The 24,397-nt window shown below is 38.9% G+C and overlaps 1 protein-coding gene across 2 annotated transcripts in view; it reads left to right on the forward strand.

Moving 5' to 3' along the window:
* Nucleotides 1-1,189: 1,189 nt before the first annotated feature.
* The window catches only part of CPE (carboxypeptidase E), a 60,379-nt gene continuing 37,171 nt past the window's right edge, over nt 1,190-24,397 (forward strand). The window contains exon 1 of one of the 2 annotated variants that reach the window (XR_011697904.1): nt 1,190-1,537. Coding sequence is in view for 1 of the 2 variants with exons in the window: in XM_071556204.1 (XP_071412305.1) it covers nt 1,255-1,537 (283 nt within the window). In the remaining variant the exon portion in view is untranslated. The remainder of the gene's footprint in view (nt 1,538-24,397) is intronic. The other variant, XM_071556204.1, reaches the window with a different exon arrangement.

The raw sequence follows: 24,397 nt of genomic DNA on the forward strand, positions 1-24,397 counted from the left end.
AGTTGTATTTTCAGGTCTGAGTTACAAATGCTGGATCAATTTCTGAGCTGGTATATCACCAAGCATCAGTGAAGATGTTCTCCTAGCAGAGATTATTTCCATTATCTTAGTTGGAACTATACACCCAAAATTTAGGAAAATATCCATAGGATCACAAAGGCTTATTAAAAAGCATGCCTGAAAATTGATTCAGTATTAATCGCTGATAGAAGGGAGTGTTATACAGGCTCACCCTTTTAGATGGAAGATCTGAATAAAACATGCATAAATTATTGAGGGCAAGATTCTATTTGTAGAATGATTAATTGGATGTGTACTAATAAAATTTTGAACCTCTCAAAAATTTCCAGCAAGTCCTTGTGTCCTTTATAAAAAAAACAAATATCCCCTCCAAAAAGAAAAAAACAACCCCAAACCTAAAACTACCCAACCAAAAAACCAAACCCAGAATAACCCCAAACAAACAAGGAAAAAAACTCCACCAAAACCCTGAAATTGAAAACCAAAACCCAGTAACGTGACATGGAAGTTTCTTTTTAGCATTTATCCTTTTGCTTTTATCACTTGTCCTGTACAGGCTGTTTCAACATAGTCTAAACACTTATGTCTATAGAAACAGGTTGAAAAATTATGACTTCAGAAGCCCTGTAGTATCTGTGGTTTAGAAGAAACTGTGATTTATTAAGATATGGTGAATGGTTCCTCACAGAACCATTCCCACTGAATGTACTGGTATGTGCTCTCTAAGTGTAGTCAGTATCAGAAAGTAAGTCTTGCTTTATCCTCTCTGTTCTGTGATGCAGCAAAAGGTGTCTTACAGATGATGAGCAAAGCAATCTTTGAGGAGATTGTTAATAGTTTTCCCTGTGAGGTCAGTCAAATACATTCGTGTTATCCTGCCATAGCACTGTCTGAATCATTCATGGAGAACTCTGTTACTTTAGGTTTGTAGCACTGGGTTAACCCGCTGGGACCGCAGAAAATGATGAAGCAGCGCGGAAAACGAGCACCCGGATTCTCCCAGGGCTTTTTTCGCATCTGGTTCATGAAAACAGCTTTAGCGGCTTTCGCTCGCATCTTGTGGCCCCAGGTCACCGCCCTCCGCGGGCGCGCTCGCACCTCCCGCCGCCGACCGCGGAGAGGGAGGAGCGGCCGGTACCACCCCGCCCCGCCGCCCCCTAGCTCCCTCCCAGCTCCTTCCCTCATTCCCTGCCGCCGGGGCTGGCGACAGCTGCGTGGCCGCAGGCGGGCGGGATGGCGGTGCGGGTGCTGCTGGCGCTGTGCGGGGTACTCGCTGCCTGCTGGGCGGCGGCGGCGGCAGAGCCGGCGGCGGGGGCCGTCAGCCGGCGGCGGCGGCTGAGCGCCGAGGAGGGCATCTCCTTCGAGTACCACCGCTACGCCGAGCTGCGGGAGGCGCTGGTGGCCGTGTGGCTGCAGTGCCCCGCCATCAGCAGGATCTACACGGTGGGACGCAGCGCCGAGGGCCGGGAGCTCCTGGTCATCGAGATCTCCGACCGCCCTGGCGAGCACGAGCCCGGTAAGGCGGTGCCCGCACCTGGCGGCAGGTAGCGGCGGGGCGGTGCTGCCGCGGGGACGGGCGCTGTCCCTGCGATATTCGCTGCGGTAGAAGCACCGGCTGTCAGCGATCGTCTGCAGCCGGCGTGGAGCGGCTTTGTGCCGCTGTGTTTGGGTTTAGCGCCCCGTTGCAGAGAGCAACGAGTTGAATTCCCCTTAAAATGTCAGGAGGTGCAGCAGCTGCCGAAGTGACAGCGCTCGGAGTAGGCGCCCGGCGCGGGGCCGCCGGCAGGGAAGGTGCTGGCGGCCCCTTCCCCGCACGAACCGCACCGCCGAGGAAAGAAAGGGCTGAGGCAGGAGCCTGCCCGTGTGAGAGGCGTGACGCGGTCAGGGTGTCCCCAGCGCCGTGTCACCCACCGCGGCACGCTGCAGGCGCCGGCACAGATACCTCGGCATATGTGGTTGGGTGTGTTTGGCGTTAGGGACGTTTTTGTTATAAAAAGGAATGTGATTGATGCTGTGCACTTGTTTTATTTTACACCTACGAGTGTGTATGTTTCGTTGTTTCCAGGGTTAGAATCCATAGTATCGCTAATGTCTGTATGTGAAAGGGCTTAATCGTGAAAGCTGCTCAGCACCTTTGGCCCAGCCATAAGCCTCCTGCAGTCATGTCCTCACATTTCTTTCAGTGGGTTACAGCACAGGTCTGGAAGTCTGTGTCTTCTAGGTGGACATGTGGATTCTGTGGGTCTCTGTGGGTCCAATACAATTAGTTCTTAATATTCTGCTTTATGACCTGAATATAACCTTGCTTTTTGTCCTCAGGGGACTTAACGTTTGTGTAGACTGCGTTAGGGGTACAGATAAAACCTGAAGATTATAGGATATTGAATATAAGGAAGAGGAAGCCTGAGTAGCGAAGAACTGTCTTGAAATGAAATAGGAATTGCAATAAATTTTGAAAAATTTCTTTGTATTATGTTGCCATCTTGATAAGAGGTGTGAGGATCCTGAGGCAATGAATTAGTCTATTGCTGCTGTGTAATTTGCTTGGGAGAACGATAACACAGTTATTTTTGTGGCTTTGTGTTACTATCAGGGGATAGTCACTACAGCTCGTTTATTTGACTGTTGTGTCAAGTCAACAAGGCTTGAAAGAGGGACAAAAAGAGCATGCTGTGCAGTCTGAGATGGGGCTGTTGCTCTTCCTGGAGACACAATTCTCCTCTTGGTGTCAGTGACATGAGAAAGGGTTTGTCACTGAGCCCAAGCAAAAGGGAATCCAACAATATTCCTTTCCTGGAATATGCTAGGTCCCTGACTAAGGGAGCCCTATAGAATAAAAATGCCACATGTTGCAATGTCCACATCACATGTCAGGAAATGTGATGAGTTCTGGCAATCTTTAGTGGTGGATGCTGAAAATGCTGGGTTTTGAAGGGGATTAACCAGGGTTTGAACCAAAGCAAATTCATTGTTTTATTTCAACCCTCAGTTTCATTTGTGAGGTTCTGAGAGTTTCCAAAAAAAGTGGAGAGCTACTGCTCTCTGCGGTGACATATGGGAGAAACTCGGGGTCTTTTCAGGAAGGGCAACAAGCCTAATCTCACGCATAGTTTGTGCTCCTTTGAAAGAATTGATAACACTTCTGCTTCTTTGTTACACAGCCTAAGCAGCGCATACTGTGCCAATGGTTGCATTAGAGGTGTTTTCTTCTTAATAATGTGTCCTTTCTTCTACTGTGTAGTAAAAGGTAACACTGTTTTTTTTTTTTTTAATGTAAACTTTTTAAAGCTATGCAGTAAAAGAAGTGGAGCCTTGTACCAGCCTTGGCAAGAAATAATGTGCCTGATTCTCCTCATACCTAAGGGGGACCTTGCTCACTCTGAGCATCCATACTTAATTCCCAGGGCAACAAATGGAATAAGGATATTTGGTGTGATAAAGCTTGCAGGATCAGAATCTGGTTTATCATCATCTATTACTATTAAAAAATAATAGAGAGATCCACAGATACATACCTACCTACATACATATACTTATTTTTTCATTTTCCCTGACAGACCAAAAATTTGTAATTTCTGAGCATTATCTATCCTGCAAGATATCCTGTCATTTGGTTTATTTTTTAAATATAGGGAAGTATAAACAAAATATATGCTGTGGTTCATAGTTTACACTCTGTAGAGAGCTCATGCTTCTAGAAGCCTGGTGAGTACACAGGGATGATACCTGAATCATCTAGTGAAGAGCTGTGAAACAAAAACGTTTGTGTTCACTCAGCGAGCAAGTTGATGACAAAATAGATCAGGAAAGTGTCAGCAGAGCATCAGTAAAGACTCTTTGTACTGAGTAAAGAGGCTTTGTACTGAGTAAATCAGATACTGCACATACATGCAACTGTTGCATAATCACACATATTTCATGGCTCTGCAGCATTGTGTGAATGCATATGCAAGCATATAAATAAACTTTAATTTTAGAAGATCAACTATTTTTGAAATTTAATGTGTAGTATATGTGCAACATTTGAGAAAAAAAAACCAAACATGAAAAAATAGGAATTTAGATATGTGATCTAGACCCCCAAAGGAACAGGAAAAATCCTGAAGTGAATGAAGAAACTGGAAGAAATTGTAAGGGCCTCATTTTTTTTTTTTGGAGTAAATATACATTATGAGGATTTCTTTCTGTCCTAGGTTGAGCTGGCAAAACGCCAACTGTCCAGGACAGAATGAAAAGGGTTCCTCCTCCCCCCAACCAGCTAAGGGAAAAAGAAGAGGGAGAGGAAAGAAAAACCTTCAAACCAAGTTTATGCTGGAACTAACTACATGTATTTATACAGAAAAGAGAAAATTAAGAGGATACTACAATATAACACACACATACACAAGTTATGCATATATAACAAGGAATAACTTCCCACTCCCCAATTAATACAAAGCCCATTACTCTAAATTCATAAGCACTCCAAAAGACACTCAGCAAGAAAGAGAAAGTATAACAGCAAAATATTCCTACTTCCCTGAATGCAAACAAAATGCAAGCACAGGCAGCAGAAGCAGGGCCTAGCATAGTAGAGGAGCTGCTAGATGTCCTCCTCTTAGTGCAGCCATGATGGAACTGACCCAGCCACTCCCACACACTGGATTTTACACCCTTTGAGATGATGTAGTATGGTATGGAATACAATATTATTGGCTGGAAGAAGTCAGCTGTTAGCTAGCTCAGCCCAGCTTAAATCAGCTGACAATCCTAGGCCTAGCTGAACTTTAAAACCTAAGTTTAGGCCCACCTGGCTAAACCCATAACACTCTCAAGTCCTAATACTGCATTGGAAATCAGAACAACTTCACATGAGCCAATCTGGTTTCTTGCATAATCATACCAAGTATCTTCACAAATCTTAGAAACCCTAATTAGTTACTTGGAAAATGCAAGCTGAGCCTTCAGCCTTCACTGAGCTCTTTCTGGGTACATGATAAATGCCAGAAGCGTGAGACTGCTGAAAGTTACTGATGCTACATTAAATATTTAGAGAATGTGCTGCCTTCTCTGAAAACTTGAACACCACACTATGTGTGTTTCAATTGTGGTTCATGCCAAGCAGTTTGGGCTACTGTTTTGCAATTTTGTTTGTTTTGTGTTTTATTATTTGGTTTTATTTGGTTGTTTGGTTTGTTTGTTATTGGTTTTTTGTTTATTTTTTGTTTGTTTGGAGGGTTTTTTTTTATGGCAGTAATTTCTGTAGGCAGATACTGCACCTAGATGGGAGATTAGAACCTGCAATCACTGATGGAAAAAAAAAAGCCCTTGAATAAGGAACACCACAGCTTGGAGATGAAGATATTTGAACTTTATTGAAGTTTTATACTGAGGCAGCGGTTCCTTGCACTGACACTGTGTCAGTGGTTACGTGTAGAAGGTGTTGCATGAACCTAGACTGGAAGCAATCAAAATGTTTTGGTGTAGCTCTGATTATATAAGGGAATACAGTTCTGTCCCTGTGCTTGCCAAAAATTGTCCAAGTTGACAGAAAGTGGTAGATGGCAAGGTCAAATTAAATGAGAAGAAAGAGGCTGTGAGAAGTTAATGGTGCCCCAAGGGAAAATGGTACAGTTGATGGTAAAACACAGATTTTTCTTTCTGAGAGAAACTAAGCCATATTTTGCCTTAGTTCAGGTGCAGGAGAATACAGTCTACTCCTGAGGGAGGAAATAGGCTCTTGCTTTGGATGTCTGAGGTTCTATTGAACAAACACCCCATGAATGCTGATCTCTAAAGGCTTTTTGTTACCATAATTGAGCTTATTTTGAGCATAAATTTATATTCTTTAATAGCAATGAAATATATTTAGAATTGATTAATGCCAAAAACAGTTCATCCACCATTAATGTTCAGGCACTTGTCTAGGCGTGCTGCCACTTCTGACTCATTAGTACCATTGATTTTGGAGGTAGAAATCAGTCCCCTCCATTATCACTTCACTTTGAATGAAATATTTGACACTTTCAAGATTTCTAGTTTTTTTCTTGTATTTTTTCTTACATTTATATTCAAATTGCAGATACATATTTTCATTACCTCCTACTTTAAAAATATAAACAACTAATATTTTAACAGTGGTTATTTTTCAGTGTTTAGTTTTGTTAAGAAATCTTCAAAGCAAGGCTGATTAATTTATTGGTTACATGTGTAACAGATACAGGCTCCAAAAATTACTGTCACATAAATTGGAGGGAGAGAGGATGGATGAACATACAGATTTTGTGACAACAAAATGACCTGCAAATTTGTAACATTTTCATCAAATTTTGCATGCTAGAAATAAAGAAACAGAAATCCTGAAAACATCGGAATAATGGCATTTTGGGAACAAAATATTTCATGCCTTTTTAGTGTTTATGATTTTTTGTTCATCCTTTTCCACACATCTTTAACAATAAACATCTTTAACAATACTTCACATAGATAGAAGAGGTTTATTTGTAATTGAATGAGACAACTGATTTTCTAGAAAATTGCATACCTTGGATTTTGCAGTTTTAAACAACAAAGTGCTGTGAACAGCTGAGGCAGGAGCACACTGTGTGTGAGCTGAGCAGTGCAGCTGTGACTTGGTGCATTTGCAAGGCCCTGTGGGAGAGACTTCAGTTGATTTTATGAGATGCATTAATCCTTGGACCCATCACTATCAAAGACCCCACTTGGCAGTATGGGGAAATGATTTGGGTGGGTCAGCGCTGGCACTGAGCCTGAATAAGCCTTGGCTTTGGAAATTGTAGCTTCTGTTCTAGCTCCCACTATTTCCTTCTGCAAAATATAATTAAAGGGTGGCTAGAAGAGAAGTGAAAACTGTGATTCTACTCTGTATTGATGAATGGGAAAATCCAAGATCTGTCTGCTAATATGGAAACCATGCCTGGTTTTTATTCTGTCAATAAAGTGATCCCTTATTGAGCTCCTAATGTCTTTATGTCATTGTTGCACAAAACCGGTTTTAAAATATTTTTAAATTATTGTAATTTATATGACTCTGCAGCCATTTCAAAGAACCATAAGCAAGTGCTGCTCTTTTTCAAAAAATAAAAATCAGCAGAAGCAAACATGTAGCAGGCTGCTGTGATTTCAGCCCATTGTGGGCAGGAGTCAGCTGTGGCACTGCAGCATGGTATTCTCAGAGCAGGGAGACCACTGGATATCAGCTGTGGGTCGTATGGGCTGTCCCACTTCAGATGGGTAAGCACAGTGCTGGGGGTCATGGCAGGGTTCATGGCATTCTGTATCAATGGTAAACTCAGAAAGTACACAGCTCATCTCTTGACTATGGTGATGTCATCAGATACAGGTGTTCTAATTTTATTACCTACAGTTAATTCAACTTGATTTTCTAAAGTTTCTTTTTCTTGTGCTCTGAATCTGCACATAAAAATCTTGTGAGCTCTTTGATTGGCCCTATTGATTTCTCCTGTATATACAATTAATAAAAATTGCATTTGGCTTGTTATTAAATTTAGGTATTAGAGAGCAAGCCTATGTTTTGCCTGCTTGAGTTTTAAGCAAACACCAGTTTTTATCAAGGCCCTCTTGTTTAGCATTCCTTTTCTGAAGGGAGATGTTGAAGGGTACAGTACTGGTTGCTGGTAAATACATGTGCACTGAGTTCATACTCATTCAGCTGCACTGCATACAGGTAGGGACTGTAAATGGGTGGGTATAAGCAGAGCACTTTATATCAGGAATACGGGAGATGCTGTGCTGACCATGTTATGCTTTCACCCTTTTCTGTCAGCTGTGGTTTATCTTCCCTCCTGACTTAGGTTTGCAATCCTCTTTAAAGGTGAACTGCTGTCTGGGCAGCCTGGTTAATAAGAGCACCTGCAGTACCAAACCACGAGCGGGAGTAAGGGAGCTTCTGGTGTCTCCATAGGAATGCATAAAATAAAATGCAGACTAAAACATGGTTGAACCTGTTACTCAAGTAGCCTTCTGCATTTGGACAGTTTCTTTCCTTTGTACATCAGGGAACAGATTTTCTTTCAGAGCTTGTGAGGATGTTCTGGCTTTCTCATCAAACACCACCAGGGACTGACTCGCCTGATGGAAATGCAGATCTGGGGCTGGCTGTACCTTGTACATTCTACAGAAGGCTGAGAAGCTGTGATTACCTTTCAAGCAAAATCCCTTATGGGCTTTTGTGCCACTTATGGTATCTCCCTGGAGTCACCCAGCCAGGATTTGGCCTGGGGTTATCTCTGGCAGGACAATTTTAATGCTGCCTGTGTTCTGAGTCCTTTGCAGCCTGTGTAGGTTGCACAGGTCTTGGGAGGGCTGTGGGATTTGCTGACAGGAAGATGGCTTTCTGTACATGCCGAGTGGGTTTTTAAAAATTATGTTTTATTGTTAAGAGCCTTGAATATCTTATTTTTTTAATGTACTTTGTAACATGCAGTTTTTTGAAAATAGATTTTTCTTCCTTTATATTTAAGAAAGAAAATATTCTTTCCTTTATAATTCTGATTTCGTCCTATTTCAGTTTTCACGTTCAGCTAAAAATAGAGGTGTGGAATACCAAGAGAAAAATATGCTCACAGAACTCTGGCGAAAATCAAGGAGAGGGTAGATATGCTTATAGATCACATTCGCAGCTAGTTGTTAATGCTATTCACGTTCCCATTGAAGTCAATGGAAATTCACAGTGAGTGTGGTTAGGCTGCTGTGCTAGGCAGTGTGCAGTGTTTTTTAGAGATAGGATGCCCTCCCTCCAAATCACTTCACTGGCTAGGGTTTGAGAGCCTGTGTGCTACCGGCAAAAACCCTGCGAATTCCAGCTACTGCGTGTCAGAAATTTATCTTTTATTTGCTGGAATAACATAAAGGACAAACAAGCTGTGGTAAAAAGGTCTGTAATCACGGAGAATAAACATGACTCTACAGAAGACAGTTGTTTGGGGTTTTTTTCAGGCTTAAAATGAGCCTGGATATGCAGACTACTCAGTTTGTTGATCTGACCTAGGCTGCTTTTTGCTATCTCACTCCTTTTGAAAGAGTTGATTACTTTAATTTGTTTTAAAGAGAGAGTCATCATCACCTCCCACACCTGTAGAATACCTTAGCAGTTTTCAAAGAAAACAGAAGGGGAGCCTGTTTTGTCCTTGGTTTGGCTTAAAGTGATGTGTTATTATGGTGACATTAACGTGAACTCCAGAGAATTAGTGAGAAGTCTGTAGAACATGTTATTTCCCAAGATTTTGTTGTTTTTCTTTTTCTGAGAAACTGTTTATTATTCTATTATTTAGTAATCAGTATCTCAGATAGGTATTCCTATTTTAGGATAACCACAAATTTTTGGTTGTAACAGTGGAGCTACTACTAGCCTCAGCCAGTAATTTGCTATTAATACTAGTTTAGAATTATTTCTGTGTTCATTCCACCTAATTTTTGTTTTCAAAGGTGATATGTGATTTTGAAGCCCACATATTGGGCATGCATTTCATGCTACAATCTCCCTTTTACTGGTTAGCAGGTAAACCTCTTGGTTGGTCTGCATTGCTCTCTAAATACATCTATTTTCTCTGCTGACTGCAAGAGGAGCTAACATTGGGCAGGCTTGTAAGTTAGAAATATGTGCATGAGCTTATGGTTAAGACCAGATGAATCCATGTCTTATCATCTAATGTACTTTGTTGTGTTTTATGTGCTTACTTTGCAAAACATACAATTTATGGACCCTGTCTGATCTTTTCTCAGCAGATTAATTTATATTGTTAAGTCCTCGTACCTATTTTAATTCATGTTCCTCCCCCATCCCCTCCCCTCCCCCAAAAAAACCCTAACCAAAACCATCTTACCTCATATTTTTCTTTTTGCTCTACATTTTCATTTAAAAGAAAAAGTCTCATGCAAGTATTAGCAGCCTTGCTTTCTTCTTTTTGCCCCATCAAATTGGGAATTACACTGTAAAGAAGATTTGTAACTGAATTATCTTAAAATTTTGTGGAATCAAGCAAAAGTGAAAGTTGTAGTGTGCACTTTTCAGGTTCTGGGTAAGGTAATTGAAATGATTGGTAGAGTTGAGGAGTGGAGTAAAGGGTGTAAACTTCATATACTTCATTTTGGAATAAGTTGCACATGAATAGCCAGAGTTCAGTGAATTCAGTGGGAATGGGATGGTATATGTGAAAGTTATTTTCTCGCATGCTGAGGCTTAATGAAGTCATCAAGGGCCTACACAGTTAAAAGGCTGGAAAAAAATAATCCTTATCAGTAAAATGATAAGAATAAAATGGTAGCAGAGTAGGTGGGTTTCATTTGCTGTGTGACAGGAAAGGGAGCTCTTTTGATTGCCATAGGTCAACTTGTATCATCTCAGGATAAGGATGAAAGGTGGTGATGTATTTGGGAGTGGGTTAGGAGCTCTGCAGAACAACAGTGCTGAAACTGAGCAAGTCCCAGCTTGATGAGCTGGGATTTTGGAATAGAAGTCCTGCCATATTACGAAGAAATGACTGTATGTGCTGTGGTGCCATAGCTGTGCCCTGGCTCTGAAGTTGTTACCTGTCTTTCTGCTTTCAGGGGCACTGCTGGGGCCAAGGATACCAGACTAAAAGCGAGGTCTTGGTTCATAGTGCCTTTCCCTTTGAAATGGAGGTTTCTTGCAGTGTGCTAGTGCTGTACTAGCTGAATTGACATTGGCTGCATCTTCCCATCACAGCAGCAGGTGATTGCCACGTTGTTTGGATCAATACAAAGGCATACATTTGAGATATGTCTCTGTAGCTACAATGGCCTGGTCAGAGAGAATCTTGAATCATAAACCTATGGTTGGCAGTTCAAAGGCAGTAAACAATTGTTTTTAATTAATTAATTTTCCAAAGTGGGACATTTATGACTCGATAAGCAAGTCAGTGCTTCCTGGTAGTTGTTCATATTGAATTATGAGCAAAACCTGACATCCTTGTTTACTCACAAACGATGTCTCATGAAACAAGCTGAGACAGCCATTCTTTGTGTGGAGCTGCTCATGGCCATGGAGTACGAGCTGCCTGATTTATGACCACAGAAACATATTGCTCTGGCTGCAGAGCCTGCTCACAGCAAGAAGAGCCACTGAATGCCATTTTGAGTACTTGTGCTTAAGTACGGATCTGCCTTAAAGCCAAATAAAAAGACTTTGTTTGATCAGGAGGAACACTGGACTGGCCAAGGTTTATTGGACTGTTTTCTTGGCACAGACATCCTTGCTAGTGTAACAATCTAATGATCTGATAGGTTTTTTTGGTTTCTAGAAAGTATGACCCTGACCTTTGCCATATTAGTGCCTACTTTCTTCCTGTCATATTTTTCCTAGTAGTAAATAGCCCCCGTGTTTGTGCTGACTTAGTTATGCTAATGAACATATGGTGAGGACTCATCAAGAGTTTCTCTCCCCATTTACCTGTTGCAGATACATAGGTTTTTGTTTTGTTTAAAAATCTTCCTTGCTAGCATACAAGTATGAAGAAGGTACCAATTCCTTTTCTTCCAATGCTGATAGGTAGAGTCAGAGACAGAGACATCAATATTTGCAAGGTTTCCATGTGTTACTGTTAGGGGAACAAATCCATAGTTTCAATAAATAGTACAAACCTTCAGTGAAAATCTTATAGTACAAACCTTTGGTGGAAAAGTCTATAAATAAACAGAACCAGAGAAGCCTCTGTTCCTTGATACTGCATGAAGCAGCTGATAAAAATAAAATCTGTATTATAATAGTAGCCAGTACAAAGTGAAAAAGTACCTGCCAACAGAAGACCCCCTGAATAGAGAAGTTTAGAGGCCAAGAAGCTCATCTGACTTGAAAATTGAAGAATTGCCTGAAATAGATGTTGCCATGGAGACAGAGAGGATTAGCAGCCTGAGACTGATTTCATTGGTCTGCTGCTAGCACAAGTTGCTTGTTTGAGTAGCATTAATATGTTGTCTCATGCTGCTTTATATGCTGAGACCATCTGGCATTAGTGGTATTTAAAGGTGCAGCTCTGTTATGGAAAGAGTTGGCCAACATGGTTTAATTTATGTTTGCAAGATAAGTTACAAGAGTTAGGAGGCCTTCGAAAAGCTGTCTTGTGCATAAAAATATTCTGAAAAGTCACAGCATATATAGAGATGAAGTGGGGCTTTGGGCAGCAGCACGAGGAATTTCAGAAGTTTGTTTTATACTCAGTCAGCACACTTTTAAAATATTCACTGCACAAATATGCACTTTTGCATGTTTCTTCAGGTGCGTATCTGAAGGCAGCCACCTTTTTGCAAAAATAAGCCTTTTCACTCTGGACTGCAAAGCTACTTGGGAGCTACAGCTCCATCACCTTCAACAAGCATAATTTTGTGTATTAAGGAAAAGTATGTTTTATAGCTAAATGAACAAAATACGGTCTAACTAAACAGAGTCCATTGAGCTTACTTAAAAGTCCATGATTTCTAGAAGTATTTTCTTTTAATTTGACTATATACCTTTGAAAATGTATTTTTAGCAAAGGATTTGATAAGAAAGTTTGTAGAGACTAAGATAAACCTTATCTTTGATCTATTTATAGCTGTGAGTTTTCATCTGCTTTCCTTAATACCACTCTGAAGTAGGAGTTATTTTTCAAAGAAGCTTATATGACAGTACTGACATTCCTCAGAGGTTTATAAATTTTCACTATTTTGTTCTTTGACATTTATTATAATGATATTTAATTGTTCTCAAGACCTTTTCCCCAGATAGAGATGGCTGCTTAAAGAGTGACCAAATAATATGCAGAAAATGTTTCTGTCTGAACTTATGAGTTCCTATGTGGAAGTCTTTCTGTGGGCTGACCATCATAGGGAAAGTTGTCTGGAGGGAAAACAAGCTGGATGCTTTGCTCTCCTGAATAGATTTAACACTGGACCAAATCTGAAATTATTTCTTGATAATAAGCACTGTGAAAGCATAGGAATGAAAGCATTTTTACATTCTTATCTTACTGATGTGCTGAAATTACTGATAAAATCATTTATAATGGTGTTCTGCAGCTGTGTAACACTTGTCATCAGATATTGATGTGATATTCATTGGATATTGATGTGTTCTGTGTAGTACAATAGTAAAATAAATCAAGGACTTGGAGTCTATTTCTCAAATCTTTGTTTTAAGCTTTTGTTCTGGAGCTCAGACTTTGGTGCCAAAATAAATTTTTCATATAATTTCACTTCAAATGCAAGACCCAAGAAATACATAGCTGTGGATGTCCTAGCTCCTTCAAATATCTTTAGAATGATTATGTTTGATATTTAATGTTTTTACAGCTTAGTTCTGTTTTAACTCTGTCAGAATGAATATAGGGCACATGAAGGAAGCCAAATAACTTGTCCTTCCAGCCCATTCCCAACCCCCAATTCCTTTGCAAGTCAGTTCACTCCCTGGGGTTTGTTTGTTTCTTTCTTTTTGTTTGTGATTTTTTTTGTTTGCTTGTTTGTTTTAATACTGTCATTCAGTTGTCTCTGAGACAAAGTTCGGGTGCAGTTTTGGGCACCAGTTCACCCCGCGACCCACCTTGAGGTGATACAGACAGCACCACTGCAGGGCTGCTTGCTGCTCTTATGCCTGAGCTTCCTTCCAGTGTTACCTCATCATGTCTTGCAGCTTCACATACATCTACCTACTCTCACAACACATCCAGGGCATGACAATATTTCACAACGTGTGAGAGTATTAAAATCAGCCTGAGAGGCTGTGACCCTACCTTCGTGTGATTGCAGGCCCTTTGAACTAGATAAACCCACAAATAATTACTTAATAAAAACAAACTGTGGGGCCTGTAGTAGCTTTTTCCAGCTATGGGAGATGACCAGAAAGGTTCTTTGAGGAACCAAGGTGTAAGCCACCTATACTGCTTGGTGGAGGGGGTGGTCTCCTGGGTGCCCTTAGCAATGTAGGCTTAGTGCTAATTGTTGGTTTTCTGTTTTATTATTCTTGCTTAAAAACACAATTTCTGTAGCTGCTGATTTTGGCCAGAAGCTTCTTCATTCCTTCACTTTATTTGGTTTGTTTCAGTTCTCCAGATACTGACATTTGACATTTGTCTGGTAGTGAACTTTTTTTTTCTCCATTCCATTAATTTCCAAGGATGGAACGCTACTTCCACTTTTGCTGCATTTCCAAAGCACTTAAATGAGTCTACTGCAGCTGGCTAAACTAATCACACATTATTTCAGTGTAAGGAAGGATGATAGAATTGAGAAACAATAGCATCTGAAATACTGGTGGTGCTACATAACATTATACTGAGGTGCAAACTCTGCTGCTTTGTCTGTCTGAAATTGAAATAGCTGTAATTAGGTTTTCTTGTCTAGAGTGTCCAATACAATTCTTTAAATTTGTTATTAATGTGAAGGGCTATTAACATAGATGCATATATCATAAGTTTTTTGATCTGGTAGCCTTGAAAAGTAATTATATGGGAATGTGCTTTTCAAGCAACCAACCATAAAGGGCTAATGACATGTTCTTCTCACAATACCACTGCAATAGCTCTGTAGATACAGTGGATCTATTTTAACAATACAATTTCTTTATTCAGTGGATTACTCAAATGTGATTCCATATGATGTGGACAATTTCAGAAACGTGTAGCTAGAAACAGCTGAATCATTGGAAAGTGAAATGTGCCCTGTACAAAGGATCAATAAAAAGCTCTGAAAATGCTTTGTTTAAATATAAACAGAGCTGTTATTAGGTTTACGCTTTCTAAGGTTTGTCTCTGGTATATTGCGCCTTTAGATGCCATTCCAGTGCTACTCCTGTAATCCTATTGAAATCACAGTATAAGGTCACTTTGGAGTGCTCAGGTATTGCTCTGAAGACTTGACAAAGATTTAGCGGCCATCTCTACCTCTGACTTCTTCCATTCTGCCTGAACCACAGTTTGCCCTCTGGAACCCTGGATCTAGCAGCAACTCGTGAGAGGGAATCCTTTGATATCTGTATTCACCAAACACTACAGAAACTGGAGATGCTGGCTAATGAGGTCCAATCCATTTTTCATTTTCTCTTTCCTAGGAATTGGAAAGATTAGGATGATCTAAACAAGTAAAAGCATTCTTTAGTGTCCTCTCTAATGACTTAGTGGCATTTTCTTCTGCTCATGCGCATCCACTCTATAAGGAGTTGCTACCACAGAATATGGTGTAGGATTGCCATTCTCCTAAAATGTAGGGGAATGGTAATCCTACAATCAGTGGAAGAATTTTACCAGCAATCGATTTATAGTGACGAGGATCACCTTGAACCAGCTGCCCCTGAAGAAGATCAATGTACTGTGACTGTTTAAGGGATTCTAATGGACATTTAATGAATGTTTTTTGCGTTATGTATGTTTTCTCCTGTTCAGCAATGGTTATTCAAACAGAGTCCTAGTTGTTAATTTTTCCTTTAGAGATTCTATGGTTTTGTTCTGTTAAACCCTCAGGGCTGCTTTCCGACCTCTGTCAGAGCCTTGAACTCTAAATGGCTGTTGGATGTGATCCCCTATTGGTTAGTTGTTGAATCCCTATGCCTGCTATTGGTGTGTGGATGCGATCCCCTATTGAATAGTTGTTGAATTCCTGCGCCTGTTATTGGTGTGTTTTTCAATCCTGTTTTCCACCAATGGACATCCAGGTCCCACCCGTATTTCCAGAGAGTTCCATCTTAACCCTACAAAAGAAGGTGTTTCGCCTCAATAAAGTGCTTCCATTCCATTGCTTCTGGGAGTCCTGTCACCTTTCCGAGAGCGATACTGGGAGTGGGAGCTGGGATCGCCAGTCCAATGGCCACCAATATTGTGCCTCTATGAGTTCCTTATTCACTTGGTATCAACCTTAAATTGCTTTAAATATAAATTACAGATCTTGTGTTGGTTTGTTGGGTTTTTTTGTTTTTTTGTTTTCCTATCATAAAACAGATTGGTGTGAGGCAGGACACTGAGCATCATGCTACTAACTGGAGTTAGGAGAGAGATACATTTTGCAAAGAACAAGTCATCATCCAGAGTTACCCAACTCATAATCTACTTATTGACTGTGCCTGCCATCTGGGAGCACTTCCCAAGTTATTTCTATTAAAATTAAATTTATGGACATTGAATTAGATAGACCTTACCCTATTGCTGGTATAAAAAATGTAGGTTGAAACCTTTATGAGCTTACAATTATAATTTAGACTTGTTGCACCCTGGAAAGCTGTGAATGGCATATTGGTTTTGATATAAGAATTTATTTAAAATATTTTTGACTTTCTTTTTTTATTTCTTCCATTCTTTTCACTATTATCCCTACCTTTTTATCATTTTTTAAAAATCACTGCAGTTGTCTTTTAAAAGCAGCCTCTCAAAATACAGCAAAAGTGAAATAGAGAGGAAACAGAGAAGACTAAGGAAAATGTAGCTTTGCTACAAATTCTGTAGACTTTCTGTAGTTTTCTCCAGCCTTAAGGCTGCATTATGGGGTGTATCAAGATTACACTGTCTGGAAGGAAGCTGTAGGTGTAATGTACAACAAAAACATGGCACATTAGTCAGCAATTTGTTTATAACATTGTGGTTTAGAGCAGAAACCCTTTCTGTGGGAGATTCTCCAGCAGAATCACAGGGAAACTGAAGCAGCTGTGGCTGTAAAAGGAAATGTACATTAAAATGCCACGGAGAAACCATAAGCAGGGATCCTCCTCTGCCGTTTATAGCTCTATCATTAAATGTCTTTTTCAAAGCTTTGAACAGAGAGAAATCACATTTACATTTAGAAACATAAAAGGAATACACAAATAATGACATCAGTGGTTCAGCTGATGGTGTGATGATTGCTGCAATCTCTGATAAAGTAGGATCTGTAATTGCAGTTAGTGTCTAAATAGAAACCTCTGAGCAAATGAGGGTGGGATTATATGCGACAGTAAGTGTACAGGGTCTAACCTAGTGCTTAGGAGTAGAAGCGAGCAAAGAAAATATTGTGATATTTTCACCATTAATACTTTTAGAGAAAAATGCTCATTGAGTTTTTGAGATTTTCTTGTGCAGAGTCAAAAGGAGCGTGGATTAAACTCTTTGCTGTGATTGCTTTAGATCAGGAATAGGTGTCAATTCAGTCACCCTGCTTTTTCTTTTTCTTTGCTTACCCTTGTGTTACTCTTTGTTGTTTAAAAATACATTGAAATTAATGCAGTATAATTTTTCTTTGTGTTTAGTTGGCAGATTGGGTAGCCCTTGTTTAATTTTTGAAACAGTTTATCAGATATGCACTAAGTGCATTTCAAGAAATGTATGTCAAGAGTTATTTCTTCCAGCTTTTCCATTAACTGAACTACAATGATGAATATATCTTCCAGGAAAGCAGTCAAAATTAAATAGCATGAAAATCTATATGCGTTTCAGTTCAGCACACAATGAAGTCAATTGAAGCCTTGCCAGTGTCATGAAGGGATCCATAGTTTAACATATTGCTTAAACAATTAAGTACTATGAAAGTGAGTTGCAAGGGCTGGCTATATGTGTCTTCATAAGCTATAAATAATATGAAATAACTCATTATATATTAAAATCATATGTGATTGTGTGTACATATTCTTGTGTATGTGTACATTTTATATCAGAAGTCTTCCAAAAAGTGCTCATAGAAAGGAAAAATCAAATCTCTCAACCCTGGGTTGTAGTGAATCTGTTTCTTGGTAGCTGTAGCAGGAGCTTATCAATGTGGAAGCGAAGGTGCACCCATCTGTGGGGTCATTGCTGAGCTGATCTTCAAAGCTCCGTGTATACTCAATGACAGGCAGTAAATTTAAAAGACGAGAGAGACTTACTCTAGTCCTTATCTTAGATAGGTATCCACATTAAAAATTAGATACTTGGTAAACTTTCTAGCCCTTCATATTCATGCTGAAATTACCTTTTCATAAAGAAATGTTATGAAAATATGAAAAGAAGCATAGCAGCAATGATTTTGTGATTTTGTTAATCCTTTCTTTGATAAACACATGAGTCCCTGAGTCATCTGATGATAATATACTGATACGTATTAACACACAATTATACCTGATCTTGTGTTATAAGTTGATTTATATTGTTAATAGTGCACACAGGAAAAAGTTTAACAACAGATGAAATATATAAAGCCCCTGTTCTTCCCTTGTTTCTAGTCATTTACACAGCTAAGTCGTGATATTTTGCCTTTCCTTGAGTTATTAGCAAAGCTTTCATGGTCTTCAGTGTGTGCAAAATTAATATTCTGATTGATTTTCTTTCCTATATGTTTGGCTATTTCTAGTAGCAATTAAAATTTTAGACTACTTCAAAAACCAGTCTTTTTTCCTAAGATGTTGAGGAAATAAAAAAAAAAAGCCTAACAACTGAAAACCGAACACCAAAATCAAACAACTAGAAACTCTTTCCATACTGCTTTTTATTTTTAAAGGTTTTGGGAAAAAAGTAAAATTTTTAATTCCTCGGATATTGCTCATGAAAAATTTACCAGAAAATGAAGAGGGGAAAAAATATCCATCTAAGAAACATGACAGTCTTGTCAGTTAAATTTTTTTTTTGACTTATGCAATGTCAAAAGTCATAAGTCTTCTGCCTTGTATTTGTGTTCCTTGGTTTCCTAGTTCCATCAAGATGTTGTGGAGTAGCCTTTTCTGGACAGGTCATAATTCTCCAGTGGCAAAGACTTTTTTTTTCCCCCCTAATATAGGTTGATTAATTAAGTTTTAATAAAAGTGAATGAACATGTAAAATTACCCAAATATGAATCAGTTTGAAGCATGGAGGTATAGCTAAAATTCAAGCCTCAGTTTGCCATTCTTACATGGCGTGTCAAACTTCACCAGTTTTTTACTAAGTCTTTTTTGAGGTGGTGTCCTGACATATTTCAAAACTTTAAGCATTATTACATATTATAGGAAAAGATGTTTTGAACTTTTTATCATCTCTGTAAAAGTTAAAGTGCACTTGGGGAAGGTTTCTCAGGTCAACCTGTGCTTGACTTTCAAGAGTGAGGCCAGGATCTTTAACACTGTGGACACAGTGGGCCTGTCTCACCAGAGGGTCAAGGCAAACCAGAATACCATTGGTAGGGGTCCAAATGAAAGATACTGCAGAAAACAGTGTTTCAAATGTTCACATTGAGCTTCAAAGCCTCAAAGATCTATTAAGCCTAAACTATGTTCAAGTCAAGAGCTTGCTTTGTCTGCTGTTCAGTGATTTCAAAGGGGATAAACATAAATAACTTTAAAAAGGAAGTGATCTTAGAAAATAGGGACAAAAATACCAAAGGTAACTTTCTAAAACTTTCTCATGTATTGAAGGGGTAAGAGCAGACAGGTTAGAGGGATATGGTGCATCTTGAATAACTGTTTTATTTAGTACTCTGCAATTAAAGAAAAGACGTAAAAGAATCTAGCTAATGTTAAAGTCTGTGAAAGCTCTTTAGATGAAAAGAAACAGAATTCTCCCAAGAGTGCTAGTGTGTTGCTATGTGAACAATTATAGTGTGGTAGCAGAAAATGTTTACTGAATGCCCACTATTCTAGGAAGGATTTTCTGTAGGCTATATTAAAAGAGAAAGAAGTGCTTTGATGCCAGTTGAAAAGATCTGTCTGTTGTGAGATCTGTTCAGTTATGTTTAGTGTGAAGAATCATGGCAAGCCTATTTACCACGGCTCAAACAGACTCTAAAATCCCTCAAGAGTTAAGAAGACATTCAAGGCCAATTTCATTCTTATAAATTACTGATATGCAGTATACTATATGTGTGGAGGACAAATTTATTCAGAAGAGAGATGCACAAACCCAACCCTTTGTAAGGTGTCCACTAAATAGCTAAGAGTGCAGTTGGACCAAAAAGTAAACTTTGTTTAGTCAAATCACTGAATCCAATGGCATCGATAAAAATATGTTACTAGAGGTTTTCCTCTCTTACAATGGAGCTTTACCTGAGGGTGTTTTACCTGGGATTTTTCAGTGTTTATTTGTATTGCTAGCCTGTGCTTAAACCTGCATCTTCATCACTGTTGTCACCCACTTATGTAGGTTAAACTTGTCCATGCTGCTTTTACATCTCCACTGACAAGATTTTTCTTGTGCAGTGTGGTTGTTGTAATTGAAATCTGAACAGAGGACCAGGATAAACAACCTATTCATTAAAGAAATGTCACAGAATTTTCAACATGGTCAGATATGAACTTATTATATTTCCTATTAATCGGGATGTTGAGACCCTCCGAAAGATGGTCTTGAACCATGCAAGACATTCATTCCCAGTGGATTTTGTAATATCCAGTATTCTGTGAAAAAAGCAAGGAAAGAAATCTTCATTGAAATATCTTCCTTTGCTAATGATGATGACATTGTTATTAGATTTTCCTTGATATTTTTAAGTGAAATAATGTCTCTAGCTGATATCACAAAGATGATGTTGAATGTTCTATTCTTTTTGATGCCATTGTGCTAATAAACTTCTTAAAATGGATTTTTCACATTTTTCTAATAGTTAAAATAAATATAATTTATTAAAGTAGTGAAATTGGCAACAACAATTAAGATTTATTACATTTTTTTCGGTCAGTGAAAACTTTAGAAACTAATATAAAACAAATATAATTTTGATGTTTTTTCTCTGTTCCTTCTTTATGTTGTTATTATTTTATTTTTTTAATCACAGCTCTGGAGGGAAATTCCTGACCTTTTAATATTTCCCATGTAAGTGCTGAACTGCATTTGACATGTCAACTCATAAAGTTGTCATAATGTCATGATTATGGTTTCAGACCTGTGTCTCTGTGAGATTTCCTCAGGAACCAGGAATCATAAACAGGGTTTGTAGATAGATTCTAGAACTATATTTCACTGATAAGTGGAATGCACACAATGAATTAAGAAGTCTTTTTAGTTAATTGTTAAGCATTACCATTTTAGGAATGATCAGAAGAGAAAGAACTGGTCAAATTTTCCTAATTCTAGTAAAAGTGAAATCAGGTATGTATGATTTTTATATTAATTTGACTTTTGAGAATGATCTGTAATTGAAAAGTAATTTATCATGGACCAATCCATCACTGTTAAGGATACTTTCTACTCAGTTCAAGTTCATTTTACTTACAACAAAAATGAATGCATTGTTCTTGGATAGTAAGGTCAACACAGCAGTGGAAGAAATGAGCTGGCTTTTGTATGAACAGTTAGGCACTGCACTGCTACTTTAGTGAAAGTAGAAATTGATTACAAGATATTTTCCAGAGGTAAGAAGACTGTGATGAAGGATATAGTGGAAAAATGTAAGACAGAAAGGTTAAAAAATGGCTCAGAGAGAACACTAAGTTTTAAAGCACTAAGCCTTTTCGAGGTAGCAGCTAGAATAATTTCACCTTTTAGCATAGCAAGTAGGGCAGTGCATGTCCCATCACTGTCCCAATGCATATGATGTTCCATCAGTTCCTAGCACTTGAGTAGAACAACCCCAATATTATGATTCTCTGTGAGACGAAACACTAATTTTACTTTATTGCTTGTCAAAGTCATAAGGAGGATAAATGCAAATATATTAGTTTGGCAGAAACCCAAGACACATAACTGATGTCGTTGGGTATCCAACAGGTCTCCAGTGAATAGATGCTATTACTATACCAAATGGAATATTTTTCAGGGTGGATGGGTAGAAAGCAAAGTCTGAGGATTAAGATTAAGCAGAGGTGAGGTCACATACAGAACTACTATTCAATCTGGAACACCTCATCAGAGAGACAGTAATAAACTGTGCAAACTTAGTAGTAAGGAGGTGGTTTATGAGAAAAAGGTAAAGACATGAAACAAGAAAATAGTCATGTAAGAAAAAAGGACAGCAAAATAACTAATAACATTCAAGTTAGAAAGCTAAATTATGAAAGAAAATATGATCAAATCCTCAGAAGTGTTCTTAGATCAGTGCCAGTTGGTCTTGTTAGGTCTGTGGTATGAGAAGCCCATGAAGACTTTCCCCTCCTCCCCTTTTTGTCCTTCTTATTACCATCATGATAACTCTGTAATTTTAGATGGAGTGAAAACAGCAGCATGCTCTGGGTGGTGATCTCACAGGGTGAATGATGATGGAAGGCTGGTTGTTAGCTTATAGCCATGGAAACATGAACTTGGTGGCCCAGTGCTGCCTGTCTGAGCGCGGCACTTGGAGTGAACTGGTCTGTTTTCCACCTCCAAAGAACATGCATTGCTTGTTTGAGAGCTGTGTGGCTCATAATCTGCCACCTCTGTTTCTCAGGCTTCAGAACAGAGCATTTTTTGAGCTTAGGCTGCCAGGTTTACAGCTTCTGCCTGTTGTCCTCCCTCTTTTTAGGTCCTGTGTAGTGAAACTTCCTTCTTCCTCACCCTTTACTTCAAAGGATCTCCAATTTCTTGAAAGCATTTCTTTGCTGTCCTCAAAAGCATCACCTCAAATCAAGGAATAGCCTTCTGGGCAAGTGAGTGAATTTCAAAGTGCTGTTTTCCAGTCACTGAGATATTGTGAGACTGCCTTTGTTCACTTACAAGCCTTGCAGCAGAACTGAGCTCATTCCTTTCAGAGGCTGACATGGAGTATTATTTCATATTTCATCCTACTGTCTGCCTGGGGTAGCTTATACTGGTATTGTATTCTTCTCTATAATTGCCTTTATTAGTTGACCTCTTACAGCAGCTTAGTTCTTAATTCACCCTAAAGACCACAATAACTTCTGAAATATTTTGACTCAGTGGGAAAACTCAAGACGGATTATCTTCTTTATTGTATTTTAACCTCAGGAAATCCTGGGCTCCTGTTACTCAAAATGAAGGACATGTAAGGGTTACAGGAGAACAGCAGCATTTGTATTTCCACAGTGATTTCCAGAGGAAAATCTTAGCATGTCTTAAGTATTTTCTTAATTTTTTAAAGCTGTGTTCTTTACTTGTCTTCCAACTTAGTAGTTTAAATGTGCCTCTCTCTCTTCTATTTCTAACAATCTCTAAATGTTGAGATAAATTAAAAATATGCACGCGTTTATGCACGAAGATGAGTACGTGGAAGTTTTTGGAAGAAACGGACTTTGTCTTAATGCAACACCCTATATATAGGATGTAGGTTGATGAAAATAATTACAGAACTGTAGCCTCACAATTTTTAAAGGAAAAAAAGTGTATTTTTCTATTACCGTTTCAAGACCATATGATGTGAAACGATGTTTGTGTGCACTGTGATGTAAAGTGGAATTTATAGCTGCTGTGTAAACCTTGATAGGTTGCTTTTGGCTTGTTTCTTTTCTTTGTGAATAATTTTTGCAATATATAAATTCAATGGAAAGATTCAAACTTAAGAAGAAATGAAGTTTACCTTGGTCTGGTACCCAGGATTTGTCTTCCAGAGTAATTCTTTGAAATTACCTACATCAAGGTTTGTGTGAGAAAAAAGTAGTGTTAGGAATTTGTGCCAGCAAAATGTGGCAGGTTCAGTATCCTGTATCCCCAGGCATAGAATATTGATGCCAAACTAAAATCTCAATTTCCTGTATGTGACAGAAAAAAACCATCTAGCAGCAAATGTGCTGTGAGGGGAATCTGTCATGTCTCTTTAGACCTCTGAAATGTACAGGGTCACTGAAAGCAGTGTATCTTCAAAATGCATTATTTATGGAATGCACATCTGTGTTATGTGGTGCTCACTAGAACAGGAATGAGCTGCTGCTGTGGTTTGCTGCCACCCATAATTATCTGTGTCCATATCTTTATGTCTGTTACTCCTTCATAGCTAGTTACAGTCAAATCTAGAAGTAATCGAGGAATCCCATACCACAGAACTGAAAGAGTAAACCCACCAAACAAAATCTTAACAAAAATTCCAGCACAGAAAAGTTCCAAAGAGCAAAATTCTTTTTCTGTATGAAATAATACAGCTAGCACCACATGTAACGGAAAAAAACCCCCAACCAATTAAAAAAATGGAAAATGTTACTTATCTAGGTCTTAACACATACTTCTTTCATATGCATTTGAAGTGTGGAGGTTTTGCCCTTTCAAACATGTGAGCCTTTTATTAAAAAGTGAGTAAAATAAATAGCTTACTGTTGTGGACCAGTGTCTAGGTTTGACTTGGCCACCAGTGAAAATGTGTCTAGGTTTGACCTGGCCTCCCTGCCAAGCTTAAACTGCCTCCTTCCTTTTCCTCCTGCTCTTCCAAGCAAGGAAAAAATAACAAAAGGAAACTGAGAACTTGAAAGAAACTGAATTAAATCAGAATATATATATTTTCAGATATTTACAATTATATATACAATTTGTACATACAACAGGGAGCCCCTTAGAGAAAAAGGGACAAGGGAGGGGAAAACAGGGATAAAGGAGGGATA

The sequence above is a fragment of the Pithys albifrons genome, chromosome 5 (genome assembly GCF_047495875.1).
Source record: "Pithys albifrons albifrons isolate INPA30051 chromosome 5, PitAlb_v1, whole genome shotgun sequence".
NCBI classification, from domain to species: Eukaryota; Metazoa; Chordata; class Aves; order Passeriformes; family Thamnophilidae; genus Pithys; species Pithys albifrons.